General features: G+C 38.7%; 1 protein-coding gene across 2 annotated transcripts in view; it reads right to left on the minus strand.

Moving 5' to 3' along the window:
• Positions 1-3,166: 3,166 nt before the first annotated feature.
• The window catches only part of LOC140922660 (carbonic anhydrase-like), a 99,537-nt gene continuing 85,021 nt past the window's right edge, over positions 3,167-17,682 (minus strand). The window contains exons 1-7 of one of the 2 annotated variants that reach the window (XM_073372649.1): positions 9,901-9,984; positions 9,482-9,523; positions 7,974-8,302; positions 6,801-6,860; positions 6,246-6,312; positions 4,587-5,101; positions 3,167-3,298 (exon numbers count right to left, since the gene is read on the minus strand). In XM_073372649.1, coding sequence (XP_073228750.1) covers positions 3,176-3,298; positions 4,587-5,101; positions 6,246-6,312; positions 6,801-6,860; positions 7,974-8,302; positions 9,482-9,523; positions 9,901-9,967 — 1,203 coding nt within the window. In that variant the 5' untranslated portion in view covers positions 9,968-9,984 and the 3' untranslated portion in view covers positions 3,167-3,175. Of the gene's footprint in view, positions 3,299-4,586; positions 5,102-6,245; positions 6,313-6,800; positions 6,861-7,973; positions 8,303-9,481; positions 9,524-9,900; positions 9,985-17,682 lie in introns of those variants that run through there. The other variant, XM_073372650.1, reaches the window with a different exon arrangement.

Consider the following 17,682-nt stretch of genomic DNA (forward strand, 5'->3'; position numbering starts at 1 on the left):
TGCAGTTATAAAGTAAGGAGCTTCATCAGTGTTCAAATGCGTTAATTGTCTATATTATTACAATATTCAAATCTTGGAGAAGGTTATTGCAAAAAAAAAGGAGAAAAAAATGAATGGAACTTTTTTATGGTTCCGACATTGCATAACCGCCGATGACAATAAAGTAGGTTGTAGTGAAATCTCACGAAAAGGTTCTCAGCCGGATTCTTATCAATTCTTTTTTGAAAAGGCTTCAAACCGACAGGTAATATAAATTTTGTAATTCGTATTAAGCTGCAATCAAAGGTCGCCCAACAAACTAAAACATATGCGTGGTTACGTAATAGCGTTACTGTAAACTGCAGCTTATAACCCCTGGGCTGATACGTCTTCACAAGGGGTTTTAAGTGGACTTATAAACGGAGCGGCTTATATCCGAGGGGGGCTTTGTTTCCGGAAAAGAAAAAGTGCTTCGAAACAAGCGAGAGAAGTGCTGATCAAAGTACTTTTTGTGTTAACTGGTTTTTAATCAAGCATCAAAACTTGATATCAAATCGAATCATTTCAATAGATTTTTGAGGGGGATTATATCCGGGTGGGGTGCTTATAATCGGAAGTCACGATTTTTTACGGTAGATGGCAGGTTTATAATTGGGAGGTAGAGCTTATAAGTGGGGGGCTTATAAGCGGGCGGCAGTTTACGGTTTGCATTTTCTATTTTGCTCTGTACTGTTGGTACAGCTATAGACTATGATTACAAGTGTCTTGTGTGTACTCTATGTTGATAGTTATAGCATACAAATTAGTTCACGGTTTTGTTGATTTTAAGTCCCCGCCTAATCTGCGAATACCCTGATAATGAAGTAATGTCTCGATCTGTGGTGTCAATTAATCTGAACCGGTGGTAACTATGTAGCTTAGTCATGCAGAGAGCTCTAAGACCCGCTAAAAACACAGAGAATCCCAAAACGGTAAACTGCTCCTTGCGGTAAGGCGATGAAGAAGTAAACAAAAGAATAAAACAAGAGATGTACATTTTTTTAACAAATTTGCTAAACATTTGTTGAAAATATATATATCGCCTTGACGTAAGGATCAGTTTGCCGTTTTATGATTTTCCGCAAGTTATTGCTGTACTGATCCAGGCCTACAGCTGGGAGATACGGCACCACTCAATAGTTTCTCACTATGGACTTGCTGATATTTTATATTTTAGTAAAAACGCAGAGGCCCGGGTTGCATATGGATGCATTGAAAAGTGTTTGAGTTAGAAATGATTATGATAGACCACTTTTGATACATTGATAATAAAGTTCATAATTGGTTCTGAGTCTTATGGGAACAAAACAAAAGAAATGTATTATTCATTGGGGCTGAGCCCCATGTAAAATGATACTTACTTCGTCGGCGCATGCGCACTAAGCAATTTTGGGATTTTTTATTCTCGCTTTAGGACGATGCTCTCTCAAAAAACTCAAGTAATGTCATTTTAATCGTCAACATCACGGAAACTATAGAATTTAGGCCTGTTTATCGTGCTTGTATGTTTTATTTTTTTAAATGTATAGGTCATACGCAGTAACAGTCTAGAGAACTGTTTCATTCAAACTTAGTTTTATTCCCGTGCATAAGTACGCATGATTTAAAAAATACGAAGGGGCAAATTCCCCGGAGACTTTTATGGGAAAAACAAAACATACAAGCTAAAGAGGTCCATTATAAAGTAAGACGAGGTTAAGTTAAGTATTCGTGTCGGGATGGGTAGAAGTTACGAAACTCACTTAGACGTCAATGCAACAAATAAGTATGCAACCTCTATGTAGGTTTGTTTTCAAACCACCGTCAAAGCCCGATCTGTAGTACAAACCCCTGGCCCAGAACGGAGTTGAGCCAAGATATCTACTTGGCATAAATCTGACGATGTCTAGAAAACCGACTTCATTAACTTTCCCACCAACAGTTTATTGACTGAACAAACAAAATACATCAGTGCCAAATAAAATTAGAATCAATCGCGTTTAAAAGCGATATCGTCGCCTGTGTATTAAGCAATTGAGGAACACCCAACGACCGTTGTCTGTAATCAGCCAACAATGACTACTCCATATATTTGAGATTTTGGAAAACTAGGTTTTCGCATGTACTTCCTATAGATTCGGCCATTATTCGTATGAAATGATGACCTCCTGCAATTTCGGTTTCAAGAACAGTGTGACGTAAATTGGTATCAGAAAGATTTCACTGTCTCACCATTTTAAGGTTTAGTCGTAAGGAAAACTTCTTCAAGAATCCAAGATTGAAACATTAAGGGTAAGCCTAGTAAATTAGACAAGGCGGCGTAAAAGCTTACCATCTGATGACCGCAAAGATAAATAAGAAGTTTTAGCGCTTAGGCACCCTTTATGTGGAGAAAAGGTGTCCCAGGTGCAAGGGTCACTTGCCTACCCGACTGGCGAGCTACCCTGACGGACGAGCCAACTAACTTTTCATACATCTCACTACAAAACGTGGCGAAACACTTTACATGTTTCGGCTAGAAGGGATGGATCCACCTACCTGGGCCAACATTATTTGACTGATGGTAGTAGGATCAACCTCTAAGCCGGGCTAACGTTTCCCTATGTATACTAAATACTTTGGCTTGCCTTCCCGGGTCAACTCGGTCTTAACGAGACAATCACAGCATGTGGGAGCGTTGTTAGTTCGGACAAAGGGATCAACTTCCTATTTCGCATATAAACGTTCGCTAAAATTGATTCGGCTGAGAGAGTGACCCTAGGTTGCCTGGGAAATGAGGATCTTAGAATGCATTTTCCGAACATTAAAAACGCTCCAACAGGCTATTCATAGAATCAATTTGGTAAAGCGGTCGTTGGCTGCTCCTGGCAATTTGTTGTTTCCGTTTAGTATAATCTCTAAAAAATGTCTCTTAGGGTTGCTTTTAGATACAGTCAAACCCCGCTTTACGGACACGTCATTATTACGGACAGTTTTCTTTGTCCCTGGGGAAAGAAAGCCCCTAGCTTTAATTTCCCTAAATTCAACCCGCTTAATACGAACATCCCGTTAGTATAGCTGGTCTACCTGTTCCCCCTCAGTGTCCGTACTAACGGGGTTTGACTGAGCAAATGTTACAGTGCCTGTTTATGTTTACCATTATAATTACTGCTGGCATTTCTTCATCTGTGAGTTGATACTAATCGTTATTTGTGACGGAGTAAACAGTGCGGTCATTCAGTGGTTGGACTGGTCTGTAGTTGTCGCACATCAGAGGAGGATTTCTACCATGTTCACCCTTCAGTTTCCTGAACTTGTTAAGCTGAAACACACAAAAAAATGTGTCAAGTAAGGAAACTTAACACCCATCATCTGGTTTAAGGTATTTCGATAGAGTTTTTGAGAGACCATACCAATGTTTTTCAATCACACTTTAAACCTCATTACATAATCTTCATGATGTATATAACAATGTCTGAAACTTTCACTAAGATTAATTCACTGCAACACCTTGAAATTTTAAGAGAATCCTAGCCTACGAACCGGCACATGGGTCCTCTACCAGGGAGTGCGGGTATCAAATGCGATAGCCCAATCCTATCGAGTACTCTCCCTTTTAAATGCCGTCTAAGTCAGACTTAATCAACTACCATCCAGCTGGGGTAAAACTCAGCCCTTCCTGTTTACGCCATTGAGGTTACAGTGGACTGTTCAAAGTCCCCTATTTTTTCGTAAGATCGTCAGATTTATAGCATGGTCAGCAAGTACCGCAACTACAAGCCATCTTGATTTCACTGCTGGCGTCGGGGTTTATATAGATTTGATATTCATTCCCAGGCTAGACGCCAAATATTAGAAACCAAGATGAATGCCTATAAAACAAAGTGCTCGATCTCAACGATCTCACCGAAAAATAGGGGACCTTGAACAGTCTGGGTCATTGTCTGGGAATTGCCTCTGTGGCAGCCTGCTTAGGAGACCTTATTTAACCTCGGTTAGTAACGTCTACAAAGCAGCGCCGATTTCCTTGTTCTGGGCCCCCAACGGACTCAACGAATTACTGGAAATACGTTTCGAATTTCCTTTTAGGCTGATCGGAAAACTGACAATGGCTTTTTCAAGAGGCCAATCATGGCACGTACTCAAATCCTGGTACAAAGGTTGGGGCCCAGAACAAGGATTTCCGCGCTGTTTCGCAGACAGACTTAACCAGAGTTTAGTTTCGTCTGTGGCGCAGGGTACCCCTGTGGTCCCCCTCAAATTTTCGAGCTACCTCATTGAACTCTGCCCTTAACGATGTCCTGACTTAAGACTCTGGAAATGACCACATCCGATAGCGAATGGCTCTCTCGTCCCGACCTCCTCCTGATACCGGTAAAACGCGCTACGACGACACAATTGCAACCCCATCCCGTTTCCAACGTAAGTCCGGCAGATCTCTTTTCATTCAATAAAACGAAGACCGGTCATGCTATTCTGACATCGACGGTCTCGAACCAGATCGAGTCCCGTAACTTAGTTTACCTGTAGAGTGTCCACTCTTAATTGTAAACTAAAAGCTCTCTTTAGACCATGTCAGTTATTTAAGTTAGTGCATGAGCATTACATACCTGCCTGGTAGAGGCCAGGAGATAATCTTTCACAACTATCCAGTGTACTGTTTCAAGGCAAGGAGGCGTAGTGAGGGAACCCTCGTAACTGTAGTAACATTCTAAAGTCAAACTTTTGGAGTCCTTTTTGTTATTATTATTGCCATTACCGTTACCACCATTGCCATTGCCTCCATTGCCATTACCATTACCGTTACCACCATTGCCATTGCCTCCATTGCCATTACCATTACCGTTACCACCATTTCCATTGCCATTACCATTTCCATTGCCATTACCATTACCATTGCCATTACCGTTACCATTGCCATTACCATTGCCATTACCATTGCCATTACCATTGCCATTACCATTGCCATTACCATTACCATTACCATTACCATTACCATTACCATTACCATTACCATTACCATTACCACCATTGCCATTACCATTGCCGTTACCGTTTGGACAATGTTGGGGAATCAGATCCATAAGATAAATTCCATCCTTCTTGTCCACAGTATGAGTATTATCTGTAAAATAAGATGACGTTGAATTGTTTCCTTAAGCGTTCAAACAGCTGAGCCGAGCATCTTTCATCGAGTGAAAGATCTGACCCAGGAGCGCTCTTGCGGATACATGATCGACATCAACGGGAGTGATTTTGGTTTCGCGCAAGGAATCATGGGAAAGGCGGAGAGGAAAATGCCCACCCTCCCCCGGGGCCTTTTGAGCCAACACTTTACGTTCCCATGGTAAACACTTGAGTCGCCTGGGAACGAGGCAGAGATCTGACGTGTTCTCAAGTTTTGCTTAAAAGTTCTTTTGGCAAATTTGAGCTCTTCAAAGTAACCCAAAAAGTAGCTCAATAATTTTCATTTGTTATTTCACTTTCTGTACTTAAAAATTATTTTTATTGTCATTTTTTGGCCATTCTTTAACGTGGTAAAATAACAATAATGAAAATTGCGCTTAAAATTAAAATTATATCGTGTAAGTAACGGAGGCAACGACATTCTCCGTTACTGAGCTGTGACATCAGCATTAAACCCTTTAAATCCCAAGTTTAACCAACATCATCTTTCTACTAGTAACAAAACAAACAACAGGAAAGGTCATGAGAATCACTGAACGAAAAATTAGATTTACACATCCGTGTATTTCCTCGCGACAAATAAAAATAAAGCGCAAAAAAGTGCAAACTAGGAGTAAGTCAAAGGCAAAGATCTGGTAAATACCGCATTTGCACCCCAGTTTACATAGCTTGTAAATTCAAGGGCAAATACCGTATTTACCATTTTTGCCCTTGATTTGACTGTAGTTTGCACTTTTTTGCGCCCTATATGCACTTAGTAAATTTGGTGTAAATCGAATTCTTGGGGTACAGTGAATAAAAAAAATGATTGCCAAACAGACAGTGCGTTGATCTTTTATCAAATCTCTCAAGCTATTCTTTAAAGAAATGCATGGAGATCGGTCTTGAGAATTTTTACGTGGATATTGAAGCTTAAAGGATAAAATGATTGCTGATAAACTTTGCAAGTGTACGAAGAAGGGGGGGGCAGGGGCGTTGCTGATTGCCAATGAACGGAGAATAAAAGCGAGAAGGGGACACATGAGGATTTGCTCACATGTTCTTCGTGTTTGAACTTTTAATAAGTATTCTAATATACCTACCAACGTCGAGGATGTATTTCATCAGGTTTGCTAACTTTCCAAAAATTTTGTTTCCTTTGGAGGGTGCCTGTAAATAATTCAATAGATCGAACTTCCTGTGATTTGCAACATTTTTGTTATCGCCCTTCTACTTCTACACTTTTCCTAGATGCATCCAAGGAGGCTAAAATATTATTCGTAATTGCCAATATTGTCTTTTTAAACAATTAAATATCCTTTTTTCCTGAGATCAATTTTTAGCGGCAGGTATATTTGGTGAAAAAACCTGCAGCTGAAAAAAAAGTCTCCGTAGCTGTCACAGTTCCTTTTTTTTTTAAATTTCAAAGGACACAATAAAAGTATTTTTGTATAAATTAAAAAACCGCAATTTTAATTTTTAACCATGAAGTATGGGCTTCATTTTTTCTGGAGGGTCATATAAACCACATTTTCTTCGAAAAACTTTGGCTTCTTGAAAAATGTTTTCTTTTGACGCTGAATTATTCGACTAAATAAAGGCGAAACTGCATTAGATTTGTTCACACTTATTTGTTATTCCAGAGAAGTGGGTTGTACCTTAATCCAAAGGGCTACGACTGCAAGCTCTTCTCCAGGACCATCAAATACCATATGAAGCTGGGGAAAAGAGCAAAAGCTCACCGTTATCGTAGTTTACGATGATTTTACTCCAGTAAGGGCACGCGTATATCACGTGTGTGTAGAGACTACGAGGAATTCCATTCAAACTATATTGAACTGACCTCTGGAAGGTCGTGCTCCACTCATACTTTCGCTTCCCAGCATGTAACCCATTGCGAAGATAATATATTGCAAACAAAAACTACCGTAGCTCGTCTGGCCAATCACATTGCAGATGTAGACATGCTAACTGGCCAATCAGAAGTGGAAGCAAAAGCACGTGTTCGGCGCCAGGCAAGATAAAACCTTCTGTCTAAATCACAAGACAACTGGTTTTTGCATCGCGTCTAGATAAGTTTGTGCCTCCCGACTGGGTATGGTTATTGGGATTCTCGAATCTTAACAAGGGTATCATTTTTGGCCTTCTTTGGTATCGTGTTCCTCGAGTGATCCTTAGGTAGTGTACCTAAATTGTGTCAGTTAAAATTCAAGTGCGTAACTGCATGTACAGCACGAGAAATATAATAAATCATCTCCGTTAAAACTGGACGATCCCTTAGAGTATTATGAAAACGATTTAATATCTATAGGTTCGTGTGTTGTTTTCAAATTCTTTGGTTTTGTTCTTCTCTTGCATTCATTACCCATTCATTACCGTTTTTGGGTTTGAGCCTTCAATAGCGTATAAACGTTTGTTTCTCGTATCCTTAAGTAGGGTAAGGGTTTAAGACCTTGGGCGGCACACCTATCCAAAATTTATGGGAGTGGTAGCCGGAAGAAATTATGATAAAAATACGCTTTTGATCACCATTTTTTAACAATTAGTTTGATGGAACGCCCAATTGAGAGACTGAATCCTAAGGAAATGCCTGTCTTCGAACTTCATTATTGATTTTCAGTATATATAATTGCAGTAGAAAAGTGGAGCTAATGACTTCGCTCAGCTCCTAATGTTGGAAAGGTAGGCTATCGTGTCCTGGGCGATTGTTTTGACCAGCGGATTTGTGCCCCTCACAGATCGTCCAGGGCATAGCTACAACAAAACTGAAATTTTACCGCCACTAGAGGTATACAAAGAAAGGTTTCAAGTGGTTTTTGTTATATACTTACCTGACCAGAAAATTTTTTTCCATCAAGGGTGTGCTCAGATCCGCGATCATTTGCACAGCCAAAATGAACATGAAACTGGAGCAATTCGAAAGTTTTATCTCCCAGGGGACCCCCAGTTAGTGAAGCTCCATTGGAATCAGCAATTGTAAGTTTTGGTGAATGTCCAGTATTTTCAAGCTTTCCAGTCACCAGCCCCCTTGCGTTGTCGAAAGTGATTTTTAGAGGACTGTAACTCTCCTTCACGGTCTCACTTTTAACGATGTCAATTGGGGATTGGTGTGAATGACCACAGTCGTCAAATTTATCTTTCCAGTCTGCTGGGCCTGGCACTGTAATTAATTAGGAAACAAATTAGGAAAAAGGCTATTAAACGGATTGTGTCATCGCAATCGAGTAGATTCTGTTTGCCTAAAAATTGGATTTTCACTATGAAACATAAATTTAGCAAAGACATGATGTCTTTAAGCCAAATTCATCGCTTTATGATGACGATCAGAAATGTCTCCCGGAGCGAGCATTAAAACTGAAACTCACAAACAATTTACTAGTCAGCTTTAACCCTTTAGGCCCCAGTATCCACATACAAATTCTCTAAACTGATCTCCATACATTTCCTTTAAGAATTAGTTGAGAGAATTTAATAAAACATCAAGGCATTTTCTCTTTCATGATCATTTTTTATATTCTCACAACCTTATCTCTTGAAAATGTATGGACATTGTTAGGAGAAAATTGCTGTTGGTCACTATTGGGACTTAAAGGGTTAAACAATGTTGGGCAAAACAGTTTTCAAATATCGGCCCAATTGCAATCCGTTTTAATCGTCTTCAATTTTATCCGCCCATCCGTCCCTTGTTACGTTTTTTTAAGTGGTAGTAAAATGTTCCGTCCACTCGTCTTACGTCTATTCAAGTGTTCCTTTGGTTATTCGTGTTGGCCGGGGTGGGAGTTGCGATCAATTATGACAAGATTGGATAAGTTCATGATTCCTGTTCCTTTTCTCACAACAAGGTTTTCGATGGATTGTTAGTGAAGTACTCTCGCTGATCATTTTCGAAGCTGGCAGCTCAATTAAGAAATAAGACCTGGAAGAAAATAAAATCAGCCCTTTCTTTTGGTGAAAGCGTATGTAAGCAAGTCACGGTCTCGTGTCTTCTCGCTAATTGAGAATCGATGGCGCGAGACTTTCAATTTCAACCAAAGGCAAATAAAAATAACGAATTCCCATAACCATCATTGATTTCATAAAATTTCTTTCTAGAACTTGCAATAAGTTCAGACTGAAGAAATTTGTGATGGTTTCTCAAAATCTTATTTCATTAAGGGCCATAAACAAATTACGTTTTGCGTAAAAGACGAGTAGTTGATATCTTGCTTTCTTATTTTATTAATAGTTCATGTATAATATTACTAATTGTCTCTTATATGAGAAGGACTTTGGGTTTCTCTCTAGTACCGTGAAGGACATTAACTGAAGTGATAAATTATCATTGTTGCTTTATACCAACCATCATTTTTCGTGTCTGCATAGCCCCATTCTTCGTGTGTAGCTGAAAAAAGGTACAAAAATGACAAAAACGTGAAAGTGGGAGAATTGAATTAGAAATTACCAATTAGGATGGTACTTTAAATCGCCCACTACTGGTGGTACGATATCTGCCTTGCATCTTATATTAATAAGTATTTCAAACTAATTAGTTATATATTGATTAACTATAGTAAGATTGATATTTAGTATTATTTTCTTTTTAGGGCAGCTTGAAAAATATTGCCAGTCTGCCGGACACTTTCTTAATACCCCTAGAAACAATATAATCAATTGCAGTAAATGTCAGGTACAAATAACTTAATTGTTGCAAGTTGTTTTTGTTTTTGCTATTGTTGTTGTCTTGTATCTTCTAAATTAATCAGTTAGTTAGATACTCACTAGCGCTCAAGACGACACCGAAGGTAGTGAACAACAGGAAAAACTTCATCTGTCGTAACTGATACATTCAATTATAGACTGTTCTGAAATTTGAAAACAGTAAACAGAAAACAGCATAACTAACTGAGGTAACAATACAATGTTGGCATAAAAGAGGTTAAGTAGTATCTTAGTATATAAGCGAAATTGAAACAGGTCAAAGTCGATACAATTTTTTAATACAGTGGAACACTGTTAATGGAAATACTGTTTGACCATAAAATCCTGGTGAACCAGAAAAAGATCGCTATATAAAAAAGATCGTTATAACGTTGTGGACGGGTTAAGGCGCTGTGTACGACTATTTTTAAGGTCTATTTTCATGTTGAATGCGTTTGGAAAACGTTGTTCGCTGCGATGTTCTGTCAGATCTATTGAGTTGAAACTTTTGAAAACATTCAAACGGTTTAAACTTCGGCCCAAAATCGTTGTCTAATTTCGACCAACCTATCGGATTCTTTTGGATTAGGGGCTTTGATTTTGATAACAAAATGTTCCTTTGGGTCCGCATTTGATGACCTCGAGGCGCTGAATCTATGGTTCGTTGCTAAGGCAGGTGCTACGGACCCTTTCAAAAAAACTCAACAGATTTTTTTGTATTGGTTAAATGGTTTGACGATGTTCATCATAAAGGCAAACCGCAAAATTCTTGAACGAGACAATTTGTCGTTGCTCTTACATATGTAAAAATGAAAAGATGGAAGTCTCACTAACGCAAAGCCAGCCTGATTACATGTATGTAGGTCGATCTCTTAGTATACTGCTTTGATTTTATGATTTTAGATCGCGTTTGTCTCGAATAAACTGTGAAAATGTTCAGGTTGATTGTTTAAGAGCTGAATATCCAACGTATTTCAATTTAAGAGTCATCTAATTCTAGTTTGAGCCTGACAATGAAGGAAAACCGGGAAAGTTTAAAGGAAAAGATGTTTGGTAGCAAAAACGATCCTCCTTGATCTTTCATTCCAAGGTTATCAACTTGCTGAAAATTCCAAATAAGTTGTCTGTTGTCTTGAATGCAATAGTTTTTTCAGCTGATCTGAAGACAAGAAGAATCTTGAACTGATAGATCTATGTGCTAGAAGAGGTATAATCAACATGGGCGATGTTTGATTTTTTGTTTTCGTTTCCAGTGCAGTCTTCACGGCGACTGAAGTGATGTCAGGAAATGAGAGAAATTGACCCTTGACTGCGAGTAGTAATGTCCAAAGTGTAAAATTCACGAAAACGATCTAATTTTACTTTGATTTTTTTCAGTCCTCGAGGATTAAAAGTGGCCATGAAAATGTTTCACAAAAAGGTACGGTTTTAGTTGAATGGTAATGTCAAAGGATTTTTTACGCTGACTCAGTGCAAAAGTTGGAATAATGGCGTGAGATTTTATAATAACTCGAACTCATAAGTCTGAAGGTGACAATGCGCTAGCTTAGTATCAAAGAAAGTAAGCACATACCGAAAGCTGCTATGTAAACGTAAACTTCGTAGAGGTGTCGCACCCAGTGGCTTGAGCCTCCTTCCTGCGTCTAAGATACTTACTTAAAGACTGATCAGGCTATCGGACAAGCATTGAAATAAATAGGTCTCCTCTAATTGAGTAAACACTTAAGAACAGAATCCTGGCGATGTATATGAGCTTTCAACCTTGGCTTAAAATATCCTAATTAGGATGGAGAGAGGCAATCACAGAAATATAGTCCACAAGGGGCAGGAGGGTGTTGACGATGAAGGAGTATAGGGGTGTAGAAGAGCCCTCTGAAAATGATTACATACTTGTATACGTTAGTAAACTATAAACAAAAGAAAACATTCGGCCTCCCTTATGTCGTAACAAACTTGAATAGAAGTCCTTTGTAAAAGGCTCTCCTGGCCACCAAGTCAACGTACTCTCTCGTTCCTTCGAAAAACTTGCATGTGCAAAAGAACAAAATGAGCTTGGCTGTTTTCTGCACCACAAAAGTGGTCCCCCGTTGGTCATTATTTATAACCACAGGAAGAAAAAGCTAGAATATAGCCAGTCAAGCAATATGAGCCAAGTTGCATGACGTTAGCAAAGGTTTTTGTTATGAATTTTTCAAACCTGGGCAATCGTCACGAATATAGCTGATACAGCCAAAAGTGGATACTATTATTGTGAGGAATAATATTTGTTGCTAATGTTTATAAGCAAAACAAAAAAATGTCGGTCCCTGTAGCTTTGTACAAGTTTCCTAGCAATACGAGAAGCCAGATTTACGCTAAGTCAATAATAGCTGCTTACTATAAGTCCAGATATCTCTTAAAAGTTTTTTAGCACCATTAAAGGGAATCAACTCAAATACCATTAATAGCATTACAAAATTCAAGCAAGTTTGGGCGACAAGGGGTGAGACCCCTGGACAGTAGGGGCCAGGGGGGGGGGGGGGGGGGTTGGGGGGTTGCAGTTTTTATATTCTTTGGTTCTTTTTCTTAGCTGGAGACCGAGGAATTCTCTAGATAGCCATAAAAGTATTTCTATGCATTTAGGAGAAACCTCCTTGGGTACCGCTGATGCGGGTTACACTTGATTGAAATGATATCAGTAGTGTTCCCCTGAGTTTCAAAATCATGCGTGGCTTCAAATGGTTTGAAATTTGCCTGTAATTTGATAAAAAGTGGCTCGAAAATACTTTTATTTACGATTTCTATTAATTTTGTTCACACCTATAGGAGATGGAATGTATATATTCGCCTCTCTTTATCTCGTATAATTCAATGTCCATTCTTTTTTGCATCAGCTAGTGCACCAAAATTTCACCGTCATTTGCACGAAAAGTGGGGAAAAAAATGTTGTGATAGTGCGAGCCCTTTCAAGCTTTGTTTATATTATGAGGGTTGGAGATATAAGCACGTACACGCATGAAATCGATCGCAAGAAAATAATTTGTTAAAAATATATGTCGGTAGATGAATGACATCGGTAGATGAATGACAGTATTAGCCTTTTCACCCCTCAGGAAAAAAACAAAAACAAAATTAAAAAAAGCCAAGCATAGGAAATGATTAGCGAAGCAATTACAGTGCATTCTCAACGATATTTTAGTAATCCGGAATAAACTTTGGTATCACTATATGATACTTCAGTTTATCTCTATATATTATTTCTAGGTGAAAGGCAAGGGAAAATCGAAGTGTTCCCCCCTCTCCCCACTTTTCGACAGCTAATCAGTGTCTGGAGTCTCTCTTCTTCTCGGAGTCACCTTGGCTTCTGGAGACAAGGGCCAACACAGCAAAGTGAGCCCGACTTAAAAGAAGCTAAATTAGCAACACCAAGAGACAAGGCCAACATAACAAAGTAAGCCTGACTTACTTAGTGGATATCATATCACAGGTAGCCCAAGCTCGAAATATGAGCATCGGCGAGCATCGGCATTGTTGCGTAACATTCAAAATATAAGAATTTGTATGGGAGAAAAAGCCTATCGTTTCTGTAACCAACGAAAATGCAGAAACAATTTCAATAAAAAAAAAACAGTTTACCTTACTTAAAATGTGTGTTACATCTCTCCTGTGTGGCCACACAGAAAAAAAAAAAAGAAAAGAAACTGACATAAAACGGTCATAAATCGGCCCGTGGACCACACAGCAGAGATGTAACACACATTTTAAGTAAGGTATGCTGTTTTTTTCCCATAGAATCCTTATATTTTGAATGTTACGCAACAATGCCGATGCTCGCCGATGCTCTTATTTCGAGCTTGGGCTACCTGTGATCATATCAGCGGAGTTAAGAGAAGCTAAATTAAGTAGCTACAGCAAGAGAGACACTTTGCAAAATTAATTTTCACGTAGTACGATCAGCCTTCCAGAATTGAATTGTCTACTTTGTATATTTTTTGCTGATCGGGTCTTCTACAGATCCTACGTTCTGCGGCATATTCCTTTGTGGTCCTTTGCAGTTTAAATCAGTGTCAGCTTACAGCAAAAGCGAATGACGAATTATCCTCTCTGACACTGATCATCAGTGAAGTTAATCAATCAATCAGTAAATCGATTGATTCAATCTTTACAAGGTTTGTGGGTTCAATGCAAACTGGTAATATACAATTAAATTTTGTACAATATAAAAACATTTTGGTTTTTAAGTACTCAGTACTCAGCTCTCAGTCTCACTTTTCCATCGTTTGCCTCGGTGATATGGCTAAAGGGAAGTAATGGACTAGCTGTTCATTATTTCTGACTACGTATACTGATGTTTAAGCAGGTGTATGATTAATGGCGGCCTCATGCAGATCAGTTAGCAACATGTACCGGCTGTGGAGCCACTACTCCAAAAAGAGATTATAGTGTTAGTCATAGCTGGCTATTTAAAACTTCGGAGATGCACAAACTAAATTCCAACGACAATTACGCACCACTATCAAGCTTTCAAAGCAAGGGAAAACTATAATTAGAGTGAATACAAGATCCGGTCTAGCACTTAAAGAACCAATACAGTACAAGCGACTGATATTAGCAAAGAGACAACTGCTGCTTAATACTGCCCTTCATCATGTGTGTGAGTCCATGTCCTGGAAAGTGAGAACATTCCAATGGAAAAAGTTTTGTTAACCAGGACACATTAGCATATCTAACGCCCTTTTATTGACAAGCTTAAGCTCCATTCCATCTCAGAGGGACAGCAAGGGATTCCTAGCCTTAACGCACCAGATGGCGCCTGATATTAGCCTCCCACGCAGGCGTCTTTAGGGGAGCTCGTTTTTCATCCCTAATTGTGGGGAGGGATGAAAAACGAGCTCCCCTAAAAACGCCTTCGTGGGAGGCTAGCCTGATATGGGCTTATCCGCGGCAGCCAAGAAAACCGAAACCATTTCATTGGCTAAAGGGAACACGGGTGGAGAAAGACGTAGGTCTGCGAATGTCAGATGACGTGACGATTAAAGACCCAGGCGACTGGCTATACATGTTCCTTGGTGTGGAAGAAGTGAGCAACAAGAAAACAAAGTTGTTCTAAAGAAAGCTGAAATAGAAGTTATCTGACGCGTCAGTGTAATCTTAGACACGCCACTCCGCCGGTCCTACCAGAGCAAAATAAACGCCATCAACATATTTGCCTCAGTGCTAGCACTCACGTTCTTGCGGTTTATTTTTCTCACGAAAATCTTAATGAGGTTGATTTGAGAATCAAGCGTCTTTTAGCTAAGTGGGAAGGAGTGAGACATCCCTAACACCTTATAATACACTGCTTTTAGGGCATCCAATGGTAACTTTAAAAAAAAATGGTGAAAGGAGTTTGTGTATAAAAGACGGTAAGTAAGAGCGAAACAAGGAGCGGAAAAGCAAATAAACAAATAAGAAAGGGAAAGGAAATCTCTACCCTGAAAGAAGATTGGATGTGGGGAATTTGCGGAAATTAAACTTTGAATACTTCTTTTTTCAAAATGCTGGTGAATAAGTAAGTATTTTTTTGTCTTCATGATAATTGGCCCTCAATGCCACCTTTCAAGGTAATAAAAGTTCTTTTCAATTCTGCAAATCAGGGGCAATCGAGACTAAGAGGGCTAATTTAAATGTTTAAAAAAATTGGACTAAGATTATTTGTTCAAGGATTATTGTTAATTCGAGAAGGTGTACAACACAATGTTTAATGGCGATATCCAAAAAACCTTGGGGTATGTTTATTTCAATGAACTCGATCGGATACGCCTCTTGCTCTTGTAACGAGAGAGAAAGAAAAAAAAAAACACATGTAAACACCCCAGCTTGTATTTGTTATATTGCACTTCAAAATGACTAGTTACCACGCTTTAACGATTCCACAATCTAAGCCTCAAGTTTAGTGATTTCATAAAATAAAGATTACTAATACACATCTTTTTTGTTCCCCCCGGCCGTCATGTCGCATAACCTCCGGAAGAAGGATAATGGCTAAATCAAGCCTGCGTTGCAAGCGTTTCCTCGCGAGGTTCGTCTACCTTTTCTTTGCTTCCGCTCAAACTTTCACACAATAACTCGATTGGAAACGCTTGCTACGCAGGCTAGGGTAAACACTTAAGCTAAAAAATATCTGAAAAGGTGTGAGCGTGTCAGTCATCTGATGATCTTTGTCTAATGTGTTTTTCATTAGTACATAGAGAGAGGCGTCGAAGAGAACACTTGATCGCATAGATTGGACGCAACCCAACCCATGGCCGGATATTAGAATGGCCACTTCAGTTTATGTTTATGGACAACTTGAGTCTCTCCAAAATGCCAACAATATTGAACAATTATTGATTCAACATTCTCACAAGAAGAGATTAAACGATTAGGAAAGTGTGATGGGTAATTAACTCTTTGATTAAAGGGAAAAATGTCACGAATTTGGCAAGCTACATCATACAAAAATATAGAACCTTTGAAAATTGAAATATTGAACCTTGAAGAAAAAAGTATACATTTAAGTATAAAATTCTAGAACTGTTACTATTATATCATGCATGTAGGTGTCTATGTCCTCAGTATTGTGAAGTGACATCTCTGTTGGACAATCTCGTTGCACCAGTAGGCGCAGAAGGCTGTCTGTTGGACACAAGGGCATTCCATTCACATTAGTTCTGCACTTCTAACATGCCTGCTAAGCTCATCATTACACCAAAGCTTTTAAGTCACGATTTATTCACTGACGCTTACTTCGTTTACGTACCGATCAAATGTGCATTGGCAGCCGTCGTGGTATAGTACCTCAGCTTCGGCATTATCATTTCAGACGATCCGGATGTTTACTGAAGTACACCAAGTCGCTTTTTAGTCTGTTATTCATGATCACATTGCAGTTATAAAGTAGCTTCATCAGTTTCCAAATGCGTCAATTGTCGATGTCATTACTTATTCAAATTTTGGAGTAGTATATATTTAAGGAAGGGTATATGAGGCCATGTATCACCCACTACTGTAATAATCGACCACTATTGTAACACTTACTACTAAAGTAATAAATATCAAACACTAATGTAATACTATATGTAATAAATATCAGCCACTAATGTAACAAAAAGTTAACCACAAATGTAATAATTTTTTAACCTTTAATGTAATAAAAAAAACTTAACCACTAATGTAATAACTTGTAACCATTAATGTAACAAACTCAAAGAGAGCAGCTGATTGGTTATTTAGAATTATTAGGATTTATAAAAAAAATCACACGACCTCCTGCTTTGATGCTAGGGATTACTGTTTCAACGCAACAACGTCACTCAACATTGTCACTTTCAGACTGGGTGTTAAAACTTCCTCACAAGAGTTAACGTTTTGCAGCATTTCATACCGCTGTTAGTAAGTGTCCAAAAATTCATGGCTCAATGAGTGACAGCGTTCATTTTTCCTTCAAGCAATTTTCTTTGTCAGTTTTCTAAGAACAAAATACCAATAGGTCTTTTGCATTAGTTGATCACATGATCAACTTTTGGTAAACAAACAGTTCGCTTTTGAAACTGTCCTGAAATATTTGTACTCTTTTTTAAAGTGAAATGTTCTTTTGTTGAAATTTTTGTTGGGTTTCAATACGTGAAATTAAACAATGTTTACTGTTTCATTCGCAGGTTAGCATAAGGTAACGATCATCAGGGTTATAAACCACATGACAATGAACGCGAAATGATTTCACATCTACCTTTCCTCGACCTTAATACGGTCAAGAAGGATGAAAGAATGACAATGAAGTCAGTTCATTTTGTGTGTACTCACGTTCTTTATGCGCTTTAGGCTTCCTGTACAAAATGCTTTTCCAAACAGTTGCCAGCATTC

The sequence above is a fragment of the Porites lutea genome, chromosome 13, assembly GCF_958299795.1.
Source record: "Porites lutea chromosome 13, jaPorLute2.1, whole genome shotgun sequence".
In the NCBI taxonomy this organism is placed as follows: Eukaryota; Metazoa; Cnidaria; class Anthozoa; order Scleractinia; family Poritidae; genus Porites; species Porites lutea.